Raw genomic sequence first — 27195 nt, forward strand, 5'->3', positions numbered from 1 at the left:
CTTGTACAAGGTAGGACTTGTACAAGGTAGGACTTGTACAAGGTAGGTCCGGAAGAGTGTTGTGGAACAGAGGGAGCTAGGAGTACAATAACATAGTTCATTGAAAGCGGTGTCATAGGTAGACAGAGTAGTGAAGAAGCCAGTTAACATGCTGACCATCATCAGTTGACATGTTGAGTTGGGATGTTACAGTTGTATAAGTCATTGATGAGGCCGCACTTGGAGTATTGTGTACAGTTTTGGTCACCCTGTTATAGGAAAGACATAGTTAAACTGGAAGGTGTGCAATGAAGATTTATGAGGATGTTGCCAGGACCAGTAGGCCTGAGTTATAAGGAGAGGTTGGCCAGGATAGGACTTTATTCCTTGGAATGTACGAGAATGGGGGGTGACCTTATTGTCATGAATAAAATCATGAGGGGCATAGATAGAATGATTGCATATAGTCTTTTTTCCAGTAATGGGGAATTGAAAGCTAGAGGGCTTAGGTTTAAGGTGAGAGGGGAGAGATTTAAGAAGGACCTGATGGGCAACTTCTTCACACGGAGTGGTATGTATATGGAATAGGCTACCAGAGAAAGTGGTTGAGGCAGGTACAATAGCAACATGTAAAAAAAATTTGGATAGGTACATGGATGGGAAGGGTTTAGAAGGATATGGACCAAATGTGGGCAGTTGGAACCAGCTAAGTGGGCACCATGGTCAGCATGGACCAGTTTGGGTCGAAGGGCCTGTTTCCATTCTGTATAACTCTAAGACTGTAAGTAGACTGTGCTGTAAACCCATTTTGGGGTCTAGGTTCTGGCCCAGACATCAGTGAAACACAACAATTTGGATGCAGTTCCATTTAATGTGGTACACCTTTATTATTCAGTCACAACAACACCGTTCCTGAGAAGCCCCATGAACTTAGGTCTGTCTCAGATAGTCAATCAATCACAGATCTCCAGGTGAAATTTGTAAGCAATGTCCAAACTGCTGCAACTACTCGAGCAGCAAGTTGTTTACAAACTGCGTTTTTAGTACCCATTCTCCGTTTAAAGTCATACAGCAAACTTTTTATTAACTAATACCTATGGAACTAGGCGTGTGCCAGTTATAAAATATTCCAGTTGATCAAAATGACCACATAATCAATGTAAAATCACACACTAAGTAATAGGAATATAATGCAGGGGCGTATACACATCACTGTTATACTTCATTGTTAGCATAAATTAATTAAATAATAATGCAACTTTGCTGTAAATAAAACTTACCAACAGAGAGCCTTTAGACTTGCACCCTTAACTGACTACTCGGACATTATGGAGATCCGATAATGCAGTAAGCTTCTAGTATTTTGGGTATATAATTTTTGACAGATATCAAGGATATCAGATAAAACAAAGTTTGATGTATCTGGATTTGACCCATTTAATTGGGTTTCAGTTACATCACTGTTCAAAGACACCCCCAGATATATACTCTCTGACCTGTCTTCAAGATTATGCTTGAAGAAATCTGACAATAAAGCTGATGTTACCTGCAGCCCCCTTAACATTTCCTTTATGGTTACAGAAACAATGGAGTACAGTTTCTGAAATTGTTTTGGAGACTTCTGGCAAAAATCTGTGGATCTTTGCATCCTACCTTCCTGTTCTTGTACCCACAATGCAGTTCTTCAATCAGGATGCCAATTTCTTCTTTGCCCGTCCCACAATGAGACAAACCTAGCAAGCACAACTTCACCACAGCCAGTTTACATTCCTGAATAGGGAGTAAATAAATGGAAGTAATTTACATTTTAAAAAATGTTCATGCAATAATGCTTAGCTTATAGAACTTCTGTGTGTGTATTGGCTTATACTACAAAGTAGTATACTGAACTTTCGAACAGGTTTCAGTAAAGTTCTCGACAAATGGGTACTAATTCGATTCAATTTTGGGATGTTCAAGGCAAGTCCTGGGAGTCTTAGACTTGTAACTAAATACCCCAATGGAAAGTAGTAGTCAATAAAGCTAATATGATGAACTTCATCACGTAAACAGGAGAATAAAGTAAACGTACAATGCCTTGTACATTTTTTCTGAAGAAGGGTCTAGGCCCGAAACGTCAGCCTTCTTGCTCCTCTGATGCTGCTTGGCCTGCTGTGTTCATCCAGCTCTACACCTTGTTACATCAATGTACAATGCTGTCGTCTAACTGCAAATTAATACCTGTCAGAATCTGCCTTACACAAGAAAGACATCCAAGTACAGAGACAATGCAGAAATGAGTTGCAAGGCTTTACCTCAATTTTTTGATAATTGTTACAGAAAACACTGGATAGCTTGGGGGATAAAAGCTGTCTCATAATCTAGCTGTGGAATATAAGACAAACATGATACAGTTTGAATAATATCGCTTAAACTAAAGCAAGTAGAACTAGGGAGACAGGATAAAATTAGTAAAAGACTGTTAACTGATAAGAGAATGGTGAATGTGTGGAGTAAATTACAATGCTAAATAAATTAGAGGAGGCATTCAGTGCAATCCCTCCGTTTAAGCAATTGAATTCCACAACGACAGGATGTTAAAATCTCTGCAGATGCTTGAGCCTGATTGGTGTTTTATTCAGTTATGCTGTTGTGAATGAGACGGTTAGCCCCAGGAGCTTCACTGTGGTGCTCTTTCTGTAGTAATAATACAGATTTGAGTTGAGAATTTATATCTAAATAAGAATTATATTGAGTATTATGTTTACTAGGCAAAGTTTTGGATAATTAATTTCTTATTTGTGTACGTTAGAGGTCATGGTGGAAAGTTGAATGAAAAAAAAACGGCTTGTACTTCAACTATGAGGTTTAAACCTGGTTATTATACTCAAATGTAATTCTGTTTCTGAGCTGTGTAGGTCATTGAAGAAAATGGCGTTCGAAGGGTGCTGGTGTTACCTCAACAGCCAGAATTTCATCCTGGCAGTCATCCACCAATACATCCTCATCCTTATATGCCTCCATTTCTTCCTCCACCTGTCCTACCACATCATCAAATGTACTCTACGGGACCAGGAGATGCTGCAGCACCATATGTTGCACAGCATCATCCTCAGCATTCATATGCAGAGCAAGGTAAGAGCTATGAATTTTAAACCTCTTTATATCTTCTCATTCACCAGCTGTGCAGAAAATTTGCTGCTAACACCCTACCAACATAAATCTTGAAATGCTAGTAAGTCAACAAGAATACGCTTTTGATAGTCATATGTTTAATTTTGTTTTTTTCACTGTCTTTATTGGGGGAAATAAAATGAGTTAAATAATCTGGCCTATTTTGACAGAAAAAAATATTTTTATATCAGCATTTTATAGAATGAAAGAAAACCTGTATCTTTCTGACTAAAGAAGACTAGTCTTAAACAGGTTAAGCAGAAACTGAGTGTTACGCTGTACTGCAAATATTTGTCTTTAACTTACAATGTCACAATATCCAGTTCAACATCAGATGCTACTAGTCACAGAATTTTGTATCTGGCATTGCTGATTAAGGTTCCATTGTAAAAGCCAAAATAGAATTTTGGAGTGAAGCTCTCTGTATAAGCTAAAATTTCAAACAAATGGGAATTGGCATTGCACAGCAAAGGAATGGGATAAAACTGAGAAACCTTGTTTTTACAACAGTTAATCAGCTGAGTATTTAGGAACTATGCCTAAATGTTTTGAGTTGTGTTGGCAACCTGAAGCCTGTAAAGCATGAAGAAGTACTCAAGCGTGTAGAGTATGTTGGTATGAAGGAAGTCGTGCTGGGCTGACAATGCTCACCAGAGAGAGAGAGGCTGGCTCCATAAGTGATAAGTCAGAAGAGTAAACAAATAAATTATTTGTTTTTTTGCTTCTGTTAACTACAATGATTCATATTCACTTGAAGTGTTAATATTTAACATCAATTTAATTTCAAACATGCATTTGCGCCTTAACCATTTCCTAAAATCAAACTATTATATAGCACAGAAACAGACCATTTGTCTCATGATGTCAATGTCCCTTTTAATGAATTGTCTAGTTTGTTTCATTCCCTTGCTTTTCCTCCATGCCTCTGAAATGTTTCCCCTTGTCATGTGTCCAACCAATTCCCTTTTGAATACTTGTCCCTGTGTCCACAAAGCTCCCAGTTCAGTTTCAAGTATCTAGTTTTCATCGTGGGTGCGTTTTTGCTCTAATTTAGAATTCAGTTCAATTAGTTTTCACTTCAACTGCCCATACCAAACTTTTTTGGGTACATTACTTGTTCATGGCAGGTTTCTGTAATTCATTATAATTCCAGGTGGATACCCTGAACTGTTATGCTCCCATTTTAAAAGGGATGAACTGGTTCACTTGGTTCACTTTATTTATTATCCCAACCCCCTGGTTGGCTGCAGCGAGGTTGATTTTAAAAAGAATTCCTTCTCTTGTGGGTACATTCTGCGCACACAGGCACGCACACACGGTCATAGAGTTATACAGCATGGAAACAGACCCTTTGGTCCAACTCGTTTGTGTCAACTAGTTGTCTTAAACTGATCGGTCGCATTTGGCCAATATCCCTCTTAAACCCTTCCTATTCATGTAGCCATCCAGATCCCTTTTAAATGTTGTAATTGTACATGCCTCCATACACGTACCACCCTCTGCATGGAGAAGTTGCCCCTCGGGTCCCTTTTAAATCTTTCCCCTTTCACCTTTAAACCTGTGCCCTCTGGTTTTGGACTCCTGTACGAATAGACCTTGGCTATTCATCCTATCCATGTCCCTCATGATTTTATAAACCTTGCAACATCCTTGTAACTCTTTTCTGAACCCTTTCAAATTTCACAACATCTTTCCTATTGCAGGGAGACCAGAATTGAATGCAGTATTCCAAAAGTGACCTCACCAATGTCCTGTACATCTGCAACGCGACGTCTCAACTCCTGTACTCAGTGCACTGACCAATGAGGGCAAGCATGCTAAATGCCACCCTGTCTACCTTGGACTCTGCTTTCAAGGGCCAATGCAATTGCACCCCTAGGTTTCTTTGTTCAGCAACACTCCCCAGGGCCTTAACATTAACTGTATAAGTCCTGCCCTGGTTTGCCTTACCAAAATGCAGCACCTCACATTTATCTAAATCAAACTCCACCTGCCACTCCTCGGCCCATTGGCCCATCTGACCAAGATCTTGTTGTACTCTGAGAGAACCTTCTTCACTGCCCACTAAAGCAGCATTTTTGGTGTCATATGCAAAGTTATTAACCATGCTTCTTCTATTCACATCCATATGGACACTGCAGTTGCCTGTGGCGGGGCCAAACTGTTTCTATGCCACCGCAGCTGTTACTGCTGCTTTGGCCCAACTGTGACCCCATTGTCATTCAAGCATGTGACCAAGGGCCTGGGAATTAAAATACATCCTTACCCAGACATGACAGTAGGGGCCTGCTCAAACGCGTTGGCCACTGCCGTCGGCCCACTAGCCATTGTCAAGGCCTCCAAGATGTACAGGAAGGAGATATTTCGTTTGGTCTGAGCGGGCGGTGCACTTGGCCCTGGAGAAGGGTCTCACTGTGGGCGGGATCTATTTACCAGTTGACCCTCTGGGGGTTATGATACAAAAGGTCATGATCTCCAATGTCCCGCCCTGTGCCAGTGAGATTCTCCTCCCCCATTTACAGCTGTTGGGGGAGTTGCAGTCAGGGATTGCACCCATCCTGCTCGGACTGAGGGTCCTGAGCCTAAAACATGTCTACTCCATTTGGCCCCAAGTTTTCGTTAGCTTGACCCCTGAGGTGGTGACTGAAGGACGAGGGCGTGGCCTGCTGCACCTTCTCATGGCAGATGGCATGTGGTGTTGCCCGTGTAAGGAGTTAGGGCATGAAGGAATTGCCCCACCTTGAAGGCCGCCAAAGCTACACCAGCAGCTGCTGATGGCACTGCTGTTCCCACTACAACGGCACAAAGATAACACCTAGAGCCCCGCCAGCAGGGCCTGAGCCAAAGGCCACAGTTACTGCAGCCTCTGGTGGGGATTAAAAGAAACATAGAAACTAGGAGTGGGAGTGAGTCACTCCATTCTTCGAGCTGCTCTGCATTCAATGTGACCATGGCTAATCCTGTATCTCAACACCATATTCCTTCTTTCTGTCTGCAACCCTTGATCTACGTTCTTTCTAAGCTGCGTGCACAGCCACTTCTACGGTCTGTGTGTAATGGTGAGCTTGCTGATACGATTAGCAGATTGACTTCTGGTTCCAGAAGTCACTGATGTGCACAGACCTTAGAGTTCTGTGCTGAAGTCAAAAAATTACGGTAAGGAATATTCATCACTACCCGGACTTTTTGATGGTGGGCGTGCTTTAAGGAGTCTGTGTATTACTTGAAAAATTCTCAGCCTTTGACCTTGAAACCACAGTATTTATAAAGTACATCATGTACAATTCAGTTTCTGGTCAGAGGTGCCCCAGGCTGTTTGCAATGATCAGTTAAGTGATGATAATGCCATTGAATATCAGATCTAGGTTGTTAGAATCTCCCTTATTAGAGATGGTCTATGCCTCGCAGTTGTGCAGCACAAAAATGACTTGTTGCTTATTTGTCCAAACCTGAATGGTATACAGCTTTTGCTGTATTTCAGCAGATAATACTTCAATTTCTGAAGAGGTGTGAACTCCACCTCAGTTCTTTAAGTTGGAGGGAAGGACATTGATGAGGCAACTGAAGTAGTTAGGGCTGAGGATACAATCCTGAGAAACTCCTTCAATCATACATAACATCAAAGTACTATGCATGCCAGAAATCAAAAATAAAAACAGAAAGTGTTGGAGGAACTCCAGAGGTTTGGCAACATCTGTGGGGAGAGAGAAACAGAGCTAACGTTTTGAGTCTAATGTAATTCTTCTTCGGTGACCTTCACTTGGTCACCGATCAATCTCTGATTCTTCCCTTTCCTTCCTTGATTTCACTGTTTCCACCAAGTCTCATAGTTACCTCAACTCTGCTTCTTCACATGCAGTTTCCTGCAAGGACTCCATTCATTCTCCCAGTTACTCTGCATCTGTTGGGATGAGGCCACCTTCCACCAAGGTGTCTGAAATCTTGTACTCTTTCCTCTACCAAGGATTCCCCTACTGTGGTTGACAGGGCCTCAACCATGACTAACCTATCTCTCGCACTTCTGCCATCGTCCCTTTCCCTCCCTCCAAAATAACAGTAGGGTTTGTCTTGTCCTTACTTTCCATCACACTAACCACCACATTCAAAGGATCACCTGTGCATTCGCCTCCTCCATCCTCACTTCCAAGGCCCCAAGTGCAACTTCCAAATGTAGCATTGTTTTACTTGTATTTCTTTAGATGTCCTTTCCACTGGCAAGACCAAATGCAGACTGAGTGACCACTTTGTGGAAGATTTATACTCTGTCCATATTACCCAGACCTTCCAGTTGCTTGCCATTTCAATAAGCCACCTTGCTCCCATTGCAAACATTTCTATCCTTGGCCTGCTAATAGCATCTGAAGAGTCATACTAGACTTGCAATGTTAACTCTGTTTCTGTTTCCAAAGGTCTTACTAGACCTGTTGAGTTTTTCCAGCACTTTGTTTTCATTCCTTCAACGATGTCTTGGGATTAAGTCAACTGACCCCCAGTAACCATAATCATTATCCTTTGTGCTAGGTATGTTTCCAGCCAAAGGAGAGAGTTTCCCATTGACTCCAGTTTTGCTAGGTCTCTTTAATGCTATAGTGATCAAATATTACTTTTGATGTCAACTGCAATCACTCTCACCTCACCTCTTGAACTTCATTATTTTGTTCACGTCTGAACCAAGGATCCAGGAAGATCTGGCCCTGCTGGAAACCAATATGAGCATGTTATTACTAAGTAATTCTATCAATTCAATGATTAAGTGTAGGCTAATGGGGTAATTGGCCGGATTAGAATTGTCATAATTTATGGACAGAACATACTTGGACAATTCTCTACATCATGTAGGTGCCAGTATTGTAGATGTATTGGAGCAGCTTGGTTAGGAGTGCAGCTAGATTTTGCTGCATATTTTCAGCAACATAGTGGTGATAGTGTATGGCCCATCATTTTAGATGTAGCTAGTGTGTTTCTGCCTTTTCCTATTAGAATACAGAGAAAATGGAATTGGCATCCGTGATAGTGAAAACCTCAAAAGGAGGTTGAGATTGGTCAGCCATTGGCTTTCCTGGCTGAAAATAGTTGCTACTGCTTCAGCCTGGTCTTTTGCACTGGCATGCTGAACTTCACTTCTTTAAAGATGTCAGTGCTTTGGAGGCACTTCCTCTGATTAATTGTTTACTTGTCCATTGTCCATGACTGGATCTGACAGGATTGCTGAGCTTTGTTCTGATCCACTGGGATTGTGCAGTGATACTGCGGGAGATCAGTTATTATATGTTGAAGTAAATCTTATCCTACATATTTGTATCAACATTATTTTAAAAGGAATTTAATCTGTCTATACTTTATTGCATTTCAGAATCTCATCCCTCTCATGGGAGGTCCAACTTTATCCACAGAGATGAAAGGACTAGCAAAGCTTATGAGCGTTTACAAAAGAAACTGAAAGATCGACAAGCTAATGGATCGAAAGATAAGATGAACAGCCCACCATCCTCTCCCCATAAGTCTCCCACCAGTGAAGAAAATGAAGGTACTGTGGGGGCATCCACAAGATTGGTGAAAAATATACATGATAGGAAAACACAAAGCGCACCTGAAATCAGTACATTATATGTGAATGGCAGTTCTTTCCAAGTAATAAAAAATGTTCCAAGGGCTGAATAACCTACTCCTGTCTGAATATGCAGTTAAACTAAATTTCAGGTAATAATTAGGTAACTTCCTGAGAGTATTCTTTAAAAAATTTTAACAATAAATAAATAGTAAATTACTAATAAAATGCACAAAGAGCATGATGCTCATAGCAAATATGAGTGAAAATGTATATGACAGAGTCTTGAAAGGAGTATTGTTAGGATGTTAAGCTGGGCTGGACTGAACTTAATTAAGCTGCATTTCCAGTATTCCCAATATCTTCGATAAAGCTTTGAATTATTTTCCTGCATGCAAGATGCTCTGTAAATTCTTGATCAACATCTATCTTCTAACCTATATCCAAACTTTTTAAACATGTTCTTTAAAAGCAAGGAGAAACGCTTGAGTTATGGTCAGGAATGTTTCACCTGAGATAGTGTTGAGAAAGTATACAAAGCAATTGCTAGAATAGTTCTTTTGAGAAGATTTAACTTCTAGGAATCAGAGAGTAGTGAAATTCAACTTTAGCATGTGGTCTCAGCATAGCCACAGCAGTTTAATGCCAGCAATCTCAGAGAGAGGAAAGAATTCCTCTGAGCCTTTCTCACTCCTTCGAATTTCCCCATAATTTGAGTAGACTACTTTGTACCCAAAAGTCTTTTGGTTACAACTGGGTGTTTGGCACATTTGGCTGGAGAATGTGCAGCTGCTAATGTGGTAACTCTTAGGAAGAGTCAGCTTGGCACTGAAGGGGACGTTGTGACTAAAACCAAGCTACTTGTTCATAAAGAAGGGATGTGGACTATGCTGCCCTCTTTATATGCTGAAGACCTAGAAGTTATATTCCAAAATACAGTTGATGAAGAAATCACAGTCCACTAAAGGTGAGAGTGTATGTTACGTGGTACTGTGTTAGGTTGCTAGCCAAGTCAGTAAAATTACTTAGGACCCTCAAAACTGACTTTAAATGAAGGAAGTTTGTTATTTTAGCAGATGTCCGATGTAAACTGGATCTTTATACGCAAGGTTGGTAATAGCGTGGGGGTCTCCTGGCACCCAAAATAAAATCTCCGTCTGATTCAATGAATGTGCACCTATCTTAGCACTTAAGTATTTCATTTAAGATGAAGGTGATTTTAGCTTGGTTAGTCGGACAAGAATGAAGTGTGAGCAATTTTCAGTTTGGAACACTGCGCTTATCACCCTGTTTTCAACCTAACCATTCCAGCTGCAGTTTTGCCTAGCATTAATGCAATTATAATGCTAGTCAAGTTATTTGTATAAAACTATAATAATGATGATGATGATGAATAAACAGCCCTTTCACACTCGTCTCACAGACAATACTTTCCTTTTTCCTTCACCCTCAATAAAGCAGGGAGATTGTAGGAAGATGTGTGCGTGGATTAAATGACTGAAATCTCTATTTGCAATATTACATGTGTTAAATAGCTAAATTCAGGTAACATGAATCAAATGTATTCTGTAACAGTATCATGCATCCACAAATATTATTTGATTGTCCCAGAGGTTCAGCTATACACAGTCCAACTATAATGCAATTTCATTTCTTGGTCTTCATTACCCATGCTGTCGTAAACTTCCTTGGTGTCAGGAATATCATAAATCACACAAAATTAAGCTTTGAATTGTCCCACCCTCTAGCGTTTGAAGCATTGTGCACTGCCATTGTTCACAAATTATTCTTGCAGACAAATTCATTTCATTGCATCAAAGGTTGGCAGTGTGCATTTTTCTGCAGGTAGCAGTTAAAGAACAGTAAATGGGTGCTAAAGCTGAGGTGTCTTACTGTTGTTAGAACATTTTACTCTTCAACGACAGTGTTCTTGAGTGAACAATCTGTCCAGTGTTGTTTTACACAGTAGAGTTTCTGCAAAGGCCACTGACTTGAATAATGTTTCTTTGGTCAATTATCAATTGAAATGCAGGGTATTTTCTATATGAAGGCTGCGGAATTAATATGAGAAGTTATGTTTATACTTGGAACAGAATGGAACAGGAGTAGGCCTTCAGTCCCGAGAGATCATTTAACCAGATGATGGTTAATCTGGAGGACACATTTCATTCCTTAGAGGATACTAGTGAACCAAATTTTTTTGTTTGAAACTACAATTAGCAATAGTTAAATTGGCACCATAAGGCCAGATTTCTGATGCCATTTTATTGAGTTAACTTGGTGTTCTGCAATAATGGTCCAGTGGATGTTGCCACTACACCATATGATTCAACAGTATAATCAATATCTGACAAATGTGTGTTAATTTCAATCTTAAATTGCAGTTGACCATGCACAGCTTTTGAGAGTGAGAGATCTCTATATAGATTCTTTAATTTTATGTGTGAAAGCTACTTCCTGATTTCACTTTTGAATAGCCTAGATCTAATATTAAGATTGTGATCCTTTATTCTGGATTTCCCAACTGGAGAAAATAATATCTTTATATCAATCTTACAGAATCGCTATAATTTTAAAGACCTAAATTATATCAGATTAAATCCTTCTAAACTCACGGGATGTATACCAAGTTACAGTCTGCCCTAATAATTCAAATCTAATATTATTCTCGTGAATTTGTGGTATATCCACTCCATGCCAAGAAGAACCACTTGGGTGAGCTACAAACGAAGTAAGGAAACTTTCTCCAGTAAGATTCAGAATCTAATGGTCTATAAAAAAGAAAATAATATAATCTAGCCTTTAATCAAAAGACTGATTAATTTGCTCACCATAATAGAATGTCAGATAGATCTAGGTTTGCTATTGTTGATTAACTTAGGAGTACAACCTTAGACAGTATATTCACAACTTCAGTGCTTATGTATTGCTTCTTCAGGTCCATTCTTTACTTTAAATATAGTACATCAGGACCCTTTGTTCCTTGTGACCATTCAGTTTTTATGTATTGATTCTAAGTTTGGTAGTGTTTCAATAATAATAGAAAACAGTGATGATGCTAATGAGAAATGTGAAGTTTGACAACATGATTTTTTGGTTTTATAGAGGAAGATCCAGACACCAAAGCTTTTGAAGCATACCTGTCAAGTGTTGGCAAACCTGTGGTAAGTGACCTTTTTATATGCATTTGTAAATAAGGTACCAAGTTCTGGAAAAAAAATCATTTCATAAATTCTGTACAATTCATAAAACATCTATGATTTTGCAAAGTTTTTGAAATAAAATTTGCAAGACGTGTTTTTGCCCTTTGTACCATGAAACATGTTTTGCAAGCTGTCAAGGAAAGTGAATTTTTCAAGATTTTTTACTGATTTTGAGATTACCTGAAAACACATTAATGTTGCAGTAAAGATGTAATTTGAATAAAGTAAATGGTGGTTACAAAGATTTTTCCTATTTCACATATTTATATTTGCTGAGACTTGGTGTACAGATCTGCCTTTATTGCAACATGGCACATTGAAAGATGGTTGTGATTGTTGGAGGTCAGCCATTTCAGTTCCAGGACATTTCTGCAGGGGTTGTTTGGACTAATGTCCTCAACCATCTTTCAGATCTTCAGCAGTGACCTTCCCTCCATCATAAAGTAAGAAGTGGGGATGTTTGCTGCTGAGTGCATAATGATAAGCACCATTCACAATACCTCTGATTTAGCATCAGCATCAAAGTGAAAATGGAGCTGGTGGGCACGCATTCTCCTCTTGCCTCTGTTTTTAGACAATGAGCATTGTGTCAGGATTCCCTTCAGGTCTGAGGGAATCTGGTAAAAATGTGACAAAAACCCAAAAGGTAGGTTTGAATGTTCTTTCTCAGGGCATACTGAACGTTTTGGCCTTGGAGCATTCAGCGGATCGCTAATGGCAGCATTAAAACCTCAAAGACATCACCTGCAACATTGCCTGCATTTTCAACTCCGGTACTTAGCAAGGGCCTACCTGAGAATAGGAGCCCAAACCCACTAAATTTAGATGTATGCTTTTCTCATTAGATGAAGGCATGTCCAATACACTCTGCCTAATCTGGACTTCAGGGAGGAAAATTCCTGAAATAAGCTTAGCAACCTAATACCTCCCAAAACTTACAGCAGTCTACTGCATTTGCCACTTTTCAGAGGTTTGAACAGGTTATGACAAGTGTCTCTTTGTTGAGTCTGCAACATGCCTTGCTTGTCCTATATCCTATTTACTTTATTCCAGTGTTGTTTTTCATAGGTATCCGACATCCAGGCAAGAACAGTTGTACTCACATGGTGTCCTCCTTCAGCCACAAATAATGATGATGCTGATAGCGATATTGTACCTGAACCATGCAGCTTTGAAATTGCTATTTCTAGTAGTGGGAAGGATGGGAAATTCAAAGTTATTTATATGTATGTACAATTTTTTCACAGTATGATTAATAGCTTTTTTAAAATGTATAATATATTTCAAGCAGAGTATATAAAAGTTAATTATTGTAAACCGTGTGCATCATTAAATTAGTTTTATCTTGAATAGATGGTTTTGTAAGTTTTTATAAGTTCATTGCTGGATGATTGAGAAGACTGTTCTGACATCCTTTCTAAGAATTCTCTGTTCCCTGTTAATTAGACAAAATGATAGATTTTCTGACCACTGGTTATTTGAAAAAGCAAACTGGAAGCTCCAGTTGTGCAGTTGTGGAGTTGTATTAGTAATGAAAATCATTGCAATTTTTTTATTTGTTTTGAAAATAAGTTGGGTTTTGGCTAGTGTTTTTAAGTTAAAGCTAAATTAGTAGGTAGATTTATCTCTGATACTTGATAATCCATTATATAATTTAATGTACACAAGCTGAAACTGAATAATCGTGATAATTAAATAAAAATATTAGTTAAATGTATACAACATCACCTAAACAAACAAAAGCCAACAAACTGCGGTAATGGAAATCTGAAACAAAAACAATGCTGGAGGAACTCCGCAAATCTGGCAGCATCTATGGAGAGAAAGCAGTGTTACCTTTTTTGGGTCTATTGACCCTTCTTAAGAAGGGCCTACTTTATTTTAAATCTATTACTAAGTAATCTGCCATTGCATTACACAATGGAAATTGGGAGTTATTGTTCCCTCTGTTGTTGACTGCCTTTATCTCTGTTGCTTCTATATTCTCTGTTTCTGTTTGGTACTGTCACTTGCCTAACCTTAACTTTCCATCCAAACTTAGCAACGTCATTCCAAGGACAACTGGGAATAAACCCAGAAACCCTTCAGTTTCAACCAGTTTTGCACTTTTCCCTCCCCATCTTATCCTTCTTTTCTGTCTACTTCTGCTGAAGATTTCATTTGCTTTCAAAACGTGTTTAACGTAATTTAGAAAGTCAATTAGAATAATGCAAATAAATATTTTTCTGTCCTTCTCTGTTTAAATGCTTTTGTCCAAAGATTTTTTATTTGTACGTTTTTTTTTATCTGCATCTACATAACATGTTTTATGTTACTGCTGGCATTCAGAATATGTTTGAAGTTTCAGATATGAAGCTCGGAACATAATGGTTCTCCATTAGGGAAAACCCAGTAGATGGAGGAGGAAATGAGGATGGAAGGGTAAATCAGCATTGAAAGGCTCAGCTTCAGGAAAAGATTTCACAGGAGAACCCATTGATTGCTGTTTACATAAGCAGTTCATAAGGGGCATTTTAACCTTAATAAGACCTCTGGCAACTGTCTTGTCATCATAACTGACCTTTAGCATCTACATCAGCTCATTGATTTGGTGGTGTGTCTCTCCATAACCTCTAACACCCTAATTTAGACTGTACAAATTCAGCCAGTGATGATTGTTATGAGCCTTCTTTTCTTCAAGACCAAAGTATGGGTGATACTTTGTTAGTTGTCATCCATGTAGTCCTCAGCTGTTGATTCTAGACTTCAGGTGTCAAGAAGAGCCAGCAGTCTTAGCTATTGCTTTGAGCTGAACACAAAATGACTGCTTTGCCCATTTAAAGTTTTTGCATCCAATTTGATGCTGCAATACTGCAGGTTTCCTTCCTGTTCCTCCAGCCCCTGCCCCAAAAATACCATCTGTCAGTACAGGGTGTAGATAGTGCTGGGAGCCTTTAGCATGCAACAGTGTAGTCTCTGTGAACTACTGCCAAAAAACCTGACACAAGTAAGTGCAGCATTCAGTGCTAACTGAAACAGTGTCTTTGATAAATGTCACAATATGGTTTATAATTATCACTTCAATGTATTAAGAAATTGTTTTAAACCAAGCTAGCTAGTGCAGTTGCATGAAAATAGGTGTTGCCTGTAAATGTGCTGAAAAGTAAGGGTGAAAATTATGTAAGACACATGCGAATAATGTCTGCGAATTGTCAGTAAGTAATTTCCTATATTTTTGTCACTGTAGATTAATTTTTCAGTCTTGCTAAATATCATTTAAGTTGATATTTTAACTTCCCACAGTAAATGCTTGTATTTAATTTGGAATTTGATAGACCATTGAATTATTTAATTGCTTAAATTTCTTTTTTTTAAATTTGAAGAGGAAAAGACGTGAATGTCACATTAAAGGACCTAAAACCAGCCACAGAGTACCAGGCCAGGTTGGTATTTAATAATAAAGGATTTTAATTTTTTGGCTGATTAATATACATATGGTTTCATTCCTGTTCTATCTACTGATATCTTATACCTTCAACAGGAAAGTGAGCATCACTTTTTATTGAGCTGGGGCTGCTTGGGCACCCAACATTGTCCTCAACTTTTCACAGTGATGCATTCTTTGTGTGCATCTTGACAGAGAGTGTTTGCGCAGTGTTTTACTGAGAGTATCAAAAGCCCATCCTATCCTGAGTCAATGTTCATTACCAATGTTATACTCACCCAATCTTGGGTGTAAACACAGGGATAGCAAGCCAAACCAAATCAGCCTTGCTATCACTGGATTCACAACATGTGAAATTGAAACCTTTGTAAACCCTCAAAATTGCTAAATTGTTCCTAACCAGACTCGACAAAAAAACTGACCTTGGATACCAAGTTTATAACTTACATTATTAATAATGGATTATAAACTATGACTTTAGCAGAACACCGATGAACACGGGCAATCTAATTAATATCTAAGCCCAATCTTCATTGAATGCAACCCCCCCATCACCAACAGACAGACAGACACAGACATTTAAGGGACACAATTTAAAAAACAGAAGAATCATAAGTTCCCAGTTCAGTAACCATTTCAATGTTAAATATCAAGCCTTCATGAAATTCGATAGGTTGTATTACAGGTATGTAGGATCATATCTTGCTTGAATTCCAAAGTCACTAGTCAATGCAAACGGCTTCTGCTGACCCCTGGAGACATTTCCTTATTCCTTATAGACTGGAGTTTCTTTTCTCAGGATTTTCAACTCGAGAGATCAAAATCAGAAACCCAGTCCAGCAGCTTCCATAGCAACACTGCCTGTTTCCCAAAAAACCGAGCCCAAACCAGTTCACCCTTTGGTTTCTCTTTCTTTTTCAGCTTTGTCTGTGGTTGGCTGGCCAGCACCAGTTCTCACTTGATTGACTAATTTAACATTCAACCAACTTCCATTCCCCGAGCATTGCAACATTTTGGTACCGAATCATCTAAAATATTGTTAGAGCAGTACATAAACTGCATTATCTTTCCAGGCCCGTTCCCAACAGCAAACATAAGTCCTTTGTTCTCTACTTTTTTTAAGAAAAAACAAACTGCTGTTCACAGTTCAAAGTTCAATACTTAACTGCAACTCTCAGTTCCACATCAAAAATGAAAACAAACAAAAAAAAATGATAGTCCCAACAAGAGGCACTCATCACATATAATGCTCCTAATGTCTGTAATTAACTAATTCAACACAGTGACAACCAAACCTGAATCTTATGACTGAATAGTTTCATCACATACTAGTTAATTGACTTCAGCATTAAAAGAGCCAAAAATTGTGATTTTTAAAAGGAAATAATCATTTTGAATAAGTGAATTTATAATGTGAGAACAATATTACATATTTCAAACTATTCACAGCTGGTCAGAAAATTTCCTTTTAGGAACATAGGAACAGGAGTATACCAATCAGCCCCTGAAGCCTGTTTTACCTAATAATGAGATCGTGTATTTTTGTTTGTCATTTTCTTAAATATTAATTCTTGGTACGTCATTATCAACAAAGTCAGCATTTACTGCTCATCCTTATTCAGCTTATCTGTTATTGAAATCTTTAACGTATCTTTACGTTAATCATTCCACTGACTGACCTCCACATTCTTTGCAAACTTGGAAGGCATTCAAAACTTTTAACTGTCTTAATTCACATTGACTCTTGCTCACCTATCTCCCCTGTGTTTGCTGACCTACATTGGCCCCTTGTCAAGCAATGCCTTGATGTTAAGATTCTCAGCCTTATTTTCAAATATTTTCATGACTTTGCCTCCCTTTAGCTTTGTAATCTCCTCCAGAACTACAACTCCAATAGATCTGTGTTCACCAATTTTGGGCTGTTTCACATTCCCAATTTCATCCCTCCTTTCATGGCAGCCATGCCTTCATCCACCCTAAACTCTGAAATCCACATTCTATATCTTTTGCTCCTCACGTTCCTCTTTTAAAATGCTTCTTAGAACCTACCTGTTTCACCAAATTTTTCATTCTCTGATTTCATAGCTATTTTTGTGGCTCAGTCAAATTTTGTCCCATAATACTCCTGCACTCCTGAATGATTTATTACTTTGAAGGCATTATATACATGCAAGCTTTTTCTTAATATTTGTCCAATAAATATGATGTTACTGGCAAGGCCAGCATTTATTGCCTTTACCAGATTGGCCTTCACAAAGTGGTAAAGTGCTGCCTCCTCGAGCCACTGAAGTCTTTATGGTAACATACAAGTCAAGAGTTTGAGGATTTTGACCAAGTCGTGATAAAGGAACAGCTAAGCTCCAAGTTAGAATTGTGAGAGATCGGAAGGGATATTGCAGATGGTGGTGTTCCTTTGCACCTGCTGCCCTTGTTCTTAAAAATGTTAGAGATTAAGGATTTGGAAAATACTGTCAAAGGGGCCTTAGTGATTATTATAGAATCCCTGAAGTGCACAAAGAGACCACTGGTCCATCGACTGAGCACCAACCCTCCAAAAAGTGATGCATCCAGACCCTGTGACCGCACTTCTCCCGTGGCTGACCACCTAGACTGCACATCCCTGAACACTACAGGGCAATTTTGGCCAATCCACCTAAACTGCACATCTTTGGACTTTGGGAGGAAATCAAAGTAGATATTTAAGGTGGTGAATGAGGTGCCACTCAAGCTCATCCACACAAGTGGAGAGTATTCTATCATGCTTCTGATTTGACTCATATAGGCAGGCTTAGGGAAGCTAGAATTTAAGTTATTAAAGCTGCTTCAATATCTAAGGAATTACAATTGATACAGAATCATATGATTGCCAATAAATGCAACATTTCCACTTCTGACCTTTTATTGAATGAAAGATCATTAATGAAGCAACTAAAGATAAATTTGAGCAAAAATGTCCTAAGGCTGAGGCAATTGGCCAGTAACAGTCACAACTTTCTTCGTACAAATGCTGGAATCCCATTGACTTCAATTTTGCTCAAACTCTTCGCTGCCTTCGACAGAGTGCAGCATCGTCAATCATAAGGGCAGTCACTCTCAGCACCCCTCTAGAGATCTCTCTTGTTCATGTTTAAACCAAGGCTGTAATGAGGTCAGGAGTTATTGACCCTGCTGGAATTCAGCATGGCGTCCGTGAGCAGCTGAGCAAGTGCTGCCCATTACACCTATACTAAAATGATGGCATCTCTTTAATTTCCCTGCAGATTTGTTCCTCTACATCCTTCCATTAGTTGGTGATATATAGACCACACCAAGCAATGTAAAAGCTCTAGTCAATTTGGTTCTGTCCTTGAATCCCCAGGGACATCCTCTTCGTGCAGCACTGCAATGCTTTCCTTAACCAATACTGCCATCCCTCCTCCTCCTCATTCATTTCCTATCTTTTTTTGAAAACCTTGTACCCAGGAATTTTTAAACACCTAGTCCTGCTCATCCTTAACCCATGTCTTTCTTATTGCCACAGAACTATCATATTTCCACTGGCAATCTGCATCTGTAACTCCCCAGTCTTATTAAATATACTTCATGCATTCACATATCTGCACATTGCTGCTTTACACTTCTTAGGTTTCTACCTACTCTGTCATTATTAACTTGCTACTGTTGATGCTATTGCTGTCCGTCTATCCAAAGTATTTTATGCACCCAAACTTTAGTTTCTAATATTCTTTCTTGATTCCCACATTCTTGCCAAGTTGGCTTAAAGCCCTTCCAATCATATTAGCAAAAAGCCCTGTTCAGAACTTAGTCCCAGTTCTGGTCAGGTCCTACCCATCCAGCTTGTACAGCCACAATATTCCCCAAAATCATTGCCAGTGTCCCAGGAGATTTGAGCTTAGTCTTCTGCACAACCTTTTAAGGCTTGCATTCATCTGCTTTATCTTCCAGTTTCTGTACTCACTCAGACATGGCAGTGGGAATTACCTAGAGATTACTACATTTGAGCTTCTCCGTTCTAATTTTCTACCTAGCTTCCTAAATTCTGACTGCAGGGCCACATCTTCCTACCCAAGTCACTGGTACCAATGTAGACCGGTGACTTCTGGCTGTTTATCTTAACCCAGCAAAATGTCCTACATCTGCTCCGTGACATCCTTGACTGACCAGGCAACATGCCATTCTGGAGTTATATCTATGGTCAAACAAACATCTGTCTGTTCCCCTAACTAATGAATCTCCTAGGACTGTTGCTGTTCCTCCCCTAATACAGCCACACTGCTCCTGGTGCCACAAATGTGGCTTTGACTGCACTCCCTTGAGAAACCAATGCCGTTGTCAGCTTCCAAAATGAAAGCTGCTTTGTGAGTGGGACCCCAGTGGACCACTGTATTACTTCTTGTTTCTCTTGGTATGTCTGGCAGTCACTCATGCTGCCTCTAGTCCCTTAGGTTGTGGTGTGACCAGCTCTCTGAAAGTGTTATCTACATAACTGTCAGTATTGTAGATACACAACAGTGACTCCAGCCACGACTCAAACTCTGAAACCCAGAGCTCAAGTTTCTATGATAGACAGCATTTCCTGAACATGTCACCTAGGACACTGGTAGGATACATGAATTCCTACAGGCCACACATTCCACTTGACAGAACTGCACTGCTGTGTCATCACTCTGCTTCTTTTATGTTAACTTTATTCTGCTTTGATTTACTTTTTTTTAGTTTATGTTGTCTATGACTTTTACTTATTCCTGATGTTTTTCAAGTACATCTAAGTGTTGTCACTTCCTTTAAAAAAAGGTACAGTTTTCTAATTTGCAGCAATTTAAAGACCATCTGTAATAGCAGTTTCGTAACACCAGTGAGCTTTTATTAAAAAAAAAAGCAGAAGAAAAATGCACCTTCTCCCACCATTCACTGAACTCATTCAGCACACTTTATTTCTTGCAGTAGACCTTCCTTAAAGATCTTGTGACAATGCTGTCACTTTAAAAGGTTATTTTGTCCTGGGTTTTGTTTTGAAGAGAGGTTGTAGAAGCAAAGGTTTAGAACTGGCTTCTGGAGACAGCCCAAGTCAACAATTTAGGATGCCTTTAGGTTTTTTCAAAACAGTTGTAACAATGGAAGGGGAGTGGTCAGTGCTCACAGACCAGGCCTTCTAGTTTTTAGTTGTAGCAGTCCGAAGCTGTTTGGGGTCCCAGAAGGGTTGGAAGCTTCAGTAAATTATTCCTAGCTGCTGCATTCTCTGAAATCTTTCTTGATGTTGTTTCCTCCTGGATTAGGGGACTGCATGTAAGAACCTGTATCTGAATTTACCTTTTTTTAACCAAGGGATGTGTTTATGGGATGTTACTATATTGGAACAGTTAATTAGTAATTAGTATTGTATCTATTATTTGGTTAAGTTTTTACTAGTTAAGTTATTCTAAATTCTTGTTTCTTTTATTTGTATTTTAATTGTGTTCTGCTTAATATTGAGTAGTTTGACCATTTGCATCACACCTGGAACATGCACTTCACATCTACCTTTAAAATAAGAAATAGTTAGGGTCTAGGCTACCTTCTTAAAATATTTTGAGGGGGTCTGGTCTGTTCCATAACAAACTGGGCGGCTCTTGGTACGATCGAAATCTGCAATTCCAATTTGGGTTTATGATTGTTGGACTCAAAGGCGGCGAGTGGCAGATGTTAGTGTCGTTTGTTTCGCGTGTTGAATTTGGTTGTTTTGAAAAAGGCATGCTGTGTGTAGTAATGGCTCTTTCAATCACTAAGAGTTTTCTGGGGGTGGAAGAAGTGACTTTGGAAGTTTTCCAAAAAGTGAGCAAGGCACTTTTTGGAAGAATTGGCTCTCAAGCTGGAGTTGGGGTTGTCTTTGTGAGAGAAGGGGAGGTAATTGCAGCAATAGCTCAACATTTAAATTTGCTGGAAATGCCATCAGAATCTTTGGAAATGGCTAGAATTCAAATGCAGATGAAGCAGCTTGAACATTAAAAGGAAATAAAACAGTTTGAATTATGATTAAAAGCAGAGGAAAAAGAAAAGGAGAGGAAGGCCCTAGCAGGAGAAGGAGAGAGAATTTGAACTTCAGAAGTTGGCAGTTAGAGAGGGAAGTCAACTTAAAAGGGCAAAGGTGAAGGTGGAAGGTAGACTTAGTGAGGAGGATTGTGATGATGAGCAAACCCATCGTAGCCAAAGGCCTGGTGGGGATGTGTTTAAAAATGTCCAAACATTGCCTCAATTTGATGAGAAAGATGTAGAAGCCTTTTTCATTTCATTTGAGAAAGTGACTAAACAAATGAAGTGGCTGGTGGCCGTGTGGGTTTTGTTGATCCAAACAAAGTTGGTAGGTAGAGCTAGTGATGTATTTGCATCACTATCAATGGAGTTATCTGGGGAGTATGAGGAGGTGAAGAAAGCCATCTTAAGTGCATACAAGGTAGTGCCAGAAGCCTACAGACAACACTTCAGGAATCTGAGAGACCCTGGTCAAATGTACATTGAGTTTGAAGAGTTCAAACAAAGTAATTTTGATAGGTGAGTAAAATAATTGAAAATAAATCAAACATATGACCCTCTTAGACAATTATTTTAGAGGAGATCAAAATTCACTTCCTGAAGTAGTGAAAACTCCTGTGGAACAGCAGACAGTTAAAACTGCAAGATTAGCAGCTCAAATGGCTGATGATTATGAGTTGGTTCCTAAATCAGTTTGGCTTCTAACATCAATTTCAATCTGTGACTGCCACATTTCAAAGACTAACCAATAAAGTCATTTCTGGATTAACCAATTGTGTGGTGTACGTCGATAATCCTGGTGATTAACAATCACACATGGAAGGAACATCTACACCATTAATTGGAATTGTTCGATCGACTTCGGGAGGCAGGCTTGGTGATCGACCTGGCTAAGAGTGAATTTGAAAAAGCCCAAGTCACATTCCTTGGCCATGTTATTGGACATGGACAGGTGGCCCCACAGAATGTAAAACAAAGGTTATTGGGGAGTTTCCCATACCATCGGTGAAGAGAGCAGTACTATGATTCCTGGGATTGTGCAGGGTTTTATTAGAAGTTCATATCAAATTTTAGCAGTGTGGTTGCTCCACAGATTGACTTATGGAAGAAGTGCAGAAAATTTCAGTAGATGGCAGACTGTCAGAAGGCATCTAACAGCCTGAAAGCAGTGTTAACCGCTGCCCCAGTGTTAGTCACACCTAATTACGCAAAGGCATTCAAGGTGGCTATCAGTGCGAGTGATATGAGTGTCAGTGCTGTACACCTTACAAGAAGATGACGAGAAGATAGAAAGACCTATCGGGTATTTTTCCAGAAAATTGAATACTCGTCAACGGAAGTATTCCATGATTGAGAAGGAAACCTTGAGCTTGGTGTTCATGTTACAACATTTCAACGTTTATATTGCCAGTAATGTGTATACGATATACAGGCAATTATGTATACTGATCATAACACATTAAAGTTTTTGGAGAAACTTAAGGACAAAAATTCCAGAGTGTTTAGATTGCAGCCATTCAATTTGAAAATGATACACATGGCAGGATGAGAAAACGTAATTGCCAATGTGTTGTCACGATTTTGATGACAAACAGCATTCAGTGGCAGGCATAAACGGACTGAAATAGAATGTAGTAGTGAATGTTTGCATGCTTAGAGTCAACATAATGTATATGTATTGTAGTGTAGAATAGAATAAGACTGTGTTTTAAAATGTGTATAAACATATATAAAATGTATATAAATCTTTGTATATAGATCGTTCATTTTTATTTAAAGGGAGAGGTATGACAATGCTGTCACTTTAAAAATGTTATTTTGTCCCGGGTTTTTGGGAAGAGTGGTTGTAAAGGCAGAGGTTTAGAACTGGCTACTGGAGATGACCTAAGTCAACAATTAGGAGACCTTTAGGTTTTTTTAATAAACAGTTGTATCAATGGAAGGAGAGTGGTCAGTTCTCACAGACCAGGCTTTCTGGTTTTTAGCTGTCGCAGTCAGAAGCTGTTTGGGGTCCCAGAAGGGTTGGAAGCTTCAGTAAATTATTCCTAGCTGCTACATTCTCTGAAATCTCTCTTGATGTTGTTTCCTCCTGGATTAGGAACTACGTGTATGAATCTGTCTGAATTTACCTTTTTGCCAAGGGATATGTTTATTGCTACTGTAGTGGAACAGTTAATTAGTAATAGGTAATGTATCTATTATTCAGTTAAGTTTTCCGATAGTAATTGTTCTAAATTCCTCTTTCTTTCGTTTGTATTTTAACTGTAGTGTTTAAATAAACTGTGTTCTGCTTAATGTCGAGTAGTTTGACCAGTTGCATCACACCTGGAACATGCACTTCACATCTATCTTTAAAATAAGAAATAGTTAGGGTCTAGGCTACCTTCTTAAAATATTTTGATGGGGTCTGGTCTGTTCCATAACAACCTCTGTCTCCTGCATCAAATCCCACTGACCCACATTCCCAAATATACTCACTCAGTCTCTATTTCTTTCAGGCGAAATTCCCCTTGCACTGATCCAAGCAGTGGGGTTTGAATGCGTGGCCCTGTAGAGATTGGAACCTGAGTCTAGAACCTCAGACCTCTCAGCCATGCAACCATTCTGGGATATCTGTGAAGTACTTTTAAATGTGAGACCTGTTATTGGGCTCACTGGCATTTCTATCTAATTCTTTTGCAGGAAGTAGGTGCTGCCGACTAGGCTAGCATTTATTGACCATCCCTAATTACACTTGCAAACGTGGTAGAGTGCTGCATTCTTGAACAACTGCTGTCCGTTTGGTGTAGGTTCACACACCGTGCTGTTAGGAAGGCAGTTCTAGGATTTTGACCCAGTGACTGTGAAGGGACAATGATACAGTTCCAAGTCAAAATGGTGTGTGAATTGGAGGGAACCTGCAGATAATGCTGGTCCCCTGTATTTAGTGCTCCTGTCCTTCTAGATGGTGGGAGTTGCAGGTTTGGAAGTTGCTGTCCAAGGAGCATGGAGGTTTGTTGCGGTGCATCTTGTCGGTGGTACAAACCACAGTACTGCTTGTCAGTGGTGAAGGGATTGAATATTCAACTTAGTTAGATGGGCTGCCAATTAAATGGGTTATTTTGTCCTGTGTGGCGTCAAACGTCTTGAGCATTGTAAGAGCTGTTTTCAAGCAGAGAAACAGAGAGTATTCCATTACAGCCCTGACTTGAGCCTTGTAGATGGGGAACTGGCTTTTTGGAGTCAGGAAGTGAATTTCAGCCTCTGACTTACTCTTGTAGCCACAGATATTTAAAGGGCAGGTCCACAATCTAATTTCAGTAGGAGCACCTGTGAATTAGTAAAAAGGTTAAGCTCCGTGACAACCCTAAGTTTCCAATTCTTGTGGACGGTCTTTGGGATTTGTTCTAATAAAAACGATTCTTGATAATGCACTGAATGGTGAGAGGTTGTAGCAATTTGCAAATTGCTGTGCCAGTCACTCATCCCCTTCCAACCTGTGCATTAAGAGGTGTAATCTATAAATATATGTTCTCACATCTCATTAAATATTGATTCCCTGCTCGCTGATAATCGCCATCAATGCCGTTCCCTACTTGCTCCTTATCCTCTTCATTGTTTGTATTGCATTCCAGACTTGAGCTGTACACCCTCCAGGATGACATCAAGCTTCCATTCCAGTGCTCCATTTCTCCCTGCTCACACCAGTCTCCATCTACTCCATCTTGGGTGGCACAATCTTAAATGATTACTTCCCTGCGTTCTCCAAAAGTTGCTCTGCTATATCATGTCGCTTGACTTCTTTAATCAAGACCACAATTTAAACTTGCCTTTATTTACCTTTCCTAATTCTTCTTTTCCCTGCTTGGTAATTGAATTTCTCCAAACTCCCAGCCCCCACCTCCAATCTGTGAATCATCTTGGATGTGTTCAGTCCATTTAAGGAAATATACAAGTTTAAATAGTTACAGGTTTGTGGTGAATATAAGACCTTTTGCAAAGTTGAAAAGTCATAAATGTAACTTTGGTTGATAGAATTCTATTTTAAAAATCAATTTTCAATTTTATTCAACAAACCACTAGCTTTTGTTGAATACGATTAACTTACATTCATTGCTTAGGTTAATGATATCATTTTGTCTGCTAAAGGGTGCAAGCAGTGTCTAACCTAATAAGAGGGACTCCATCGGAATCAGAGAGTTTTACAACATTGTGCAGTGAACCAGACACGCCAATGCCACCTAGAATAATAAACAGGACCAAACATTCCCTCAACCTACAGTGGAAGGTGAGACAAATACCCAAGATCAAAGTCAGTTACTTCAAAGCTACTTATTATAAGTGAGTTTGTTTTAGTTTTTCAAATAATTGATTTTTGTCAACTTTTTGCATTTTGTAATTCATTGGCTCAGTCATGGGTCACTCCCTTTTCTTGCCTTTTCTTTATCCTGCAGTTTCTCTATGCTAACTGCATCTACAATCTTGAGTTGCCCAGCTGAATTAAATTGATCAACTGTAACTCTGTGCTCCTGCATTCATCATTCTTAGCAGGTTCAGTGTTCACCATCAACAGCCTCATTAATTATTCTCCTCTTTGGTCAGGCATTTGCTATCTTGAGTGACTTCGGACAATTGATTGAGAATCCCTGATTGTCTTAGTTATTTATTTGATTTCTTTTCACATTCCTCAGCTTTAGCCTTACCTCTTAAACAGTCTATACATGCTTATTGTTGAATTATTCTGCCCAGTATCTCATATCTTCCTCTTACAGAACATTTTGAAGATACGAGACCTTGAAGCTGTTCTATCTTTAATAGCACAGAAAATCACTAATGGTTGTTTCAAACTGAAAATTTGCTGCATCTCTACCAAAATTTGTCTAATTATTTTACCAATAATCTATCTTGTTCTTAGTTGAGTTTCTTTGTGTCTTATGCTTAGCTATGTGATTACTTGCAAGTTATGGAGAATTATTTTATTAGCACAGCTTGCTGTTGAGTTAGACTTTGACTCTGTTTAACCTTTATAGGCTACGTGTGACAATGGTTCCAAAGTCAGCAATTACAATCTGGAATGGGATGAGGTAAGTGTAGTTCGCTGTAAATTGGCACGTAGAAATCCTACAATATTATAATTATATATTCAGATATGCAGCTAATCTCCATAGTGTTATGAACCTTGTATTTTCTCGCATCTTTTTCTCCCTGGTGGAAAAAAAAATTCATATTGAAATAGGATACAGGAACATCCCTCCATTGCTTTGCCCATATCCTCATTCAACATACACAGTTGCATCAGTGGTCACTGGGTGCTGAATCCATGTGGAACCTCAGGCTAAGTTTCCCTGTCCCAACCTTGGAATTCATAGCATTTATCACTGTTAGTCCCGTTAACTCAGGAGCAATAAGGAATCAAACTGAGACTAATGTTGCTGTGTAAAGTTTAGCGTCATCATGGGTAGTGAGCCACCAGAATACTTCTAACTAAGTAATTACTGTATGTTGGATTATTGCTGTAGGTTAGCATAAAACCTAATATTGAAAGCCATATTACAGTGGTACACAAAAAACAGACTTGTAATCAATTGGTATTGGTAAACTGTGTATTTGGAGGCTTGCTACTGTGACCCATGATATTGATATCATTAGATTCTTCCACTTGTTATCGAAGGTTATTAACATAATCTCTCATGCCATTATTTCAGCTATCTCAAGAGATATTTTCTCTGTGGTTATCTTCTTTGTGAATTCACAATTGTTATAAATGGAGATAGTAGGAACTGCCAATGCTGGAGAATCTGAGATAACAAGGTGTAGAGCTGGATGAACACAGCAGGCCAAGCAGCATCAGAGGAGTAGGAAAGCTGACGTTTCGGGTCTGGACCCTTCTTCAGAAATGG

The 27195-nt window shown here is 39.1% G+C and overlaps 1 protein-coding gene across 9 annotated transcripts in view; it reads left to right on the top strand.

Annotated features, from left to right (window-relative positions):
• The window catches only part of fndc3a (fibronectin type III domain containing 3A), a 138629-nt gene that overhangs the window by 16257 nt on the left and 95177 nt on the right, over positions 1-27195 (top strand). For 8 of the 9 annotated variants that reach the window (XR_007263196.1, XM_048602791.1, XM_048602788.1 and 5 more), the window contains 7 exons: positions 2877-3093; positions 8486-8659; positions 11786-11844; positions 12952-13109; positions 15246-15305; positions 25445-25583; positions 26326-26379. Coding sequence is in view for 8 of the 9 variants with exons in the window: in XM_048602791.1 (XP_048458748.1) it covers positions 2877-3093; positions 8486-8659; positions 11786-11844; positions 12952-13109; positions 15246-15305; positions 25445-25583; positions 26326-26379 (861 nt within the window). In the remaining variant the exon portion in view is untranslated. Of the gene's footprint in view, positions 1-2868; positions 3094-8485; positions 8660-11785; positions 11845-12951; positions 13110-15245; positions 15306-25444; positions 25584-26325; positions 26380-27195 lie in introns of all 9 variants that reach the window. The other variant, XM_048602786.1, reaches the window with a different exon arrangement.

This window comes from Rhincodon typus, chromosome 11, assembly GCF_021869965.1.
Source record: "Rhincodon typus isolate 14 chromosome 11, sRhiTyp1.1, whole genome shotgun sequence".
In the NCBI taxonomy this organism is placed as follows: Eukaryota; Metazoa; Chordata; class Chondrichthyes; order Orectolobiformes; family Rhincodontidae; genus Rhincodon; species Rhincodon typus.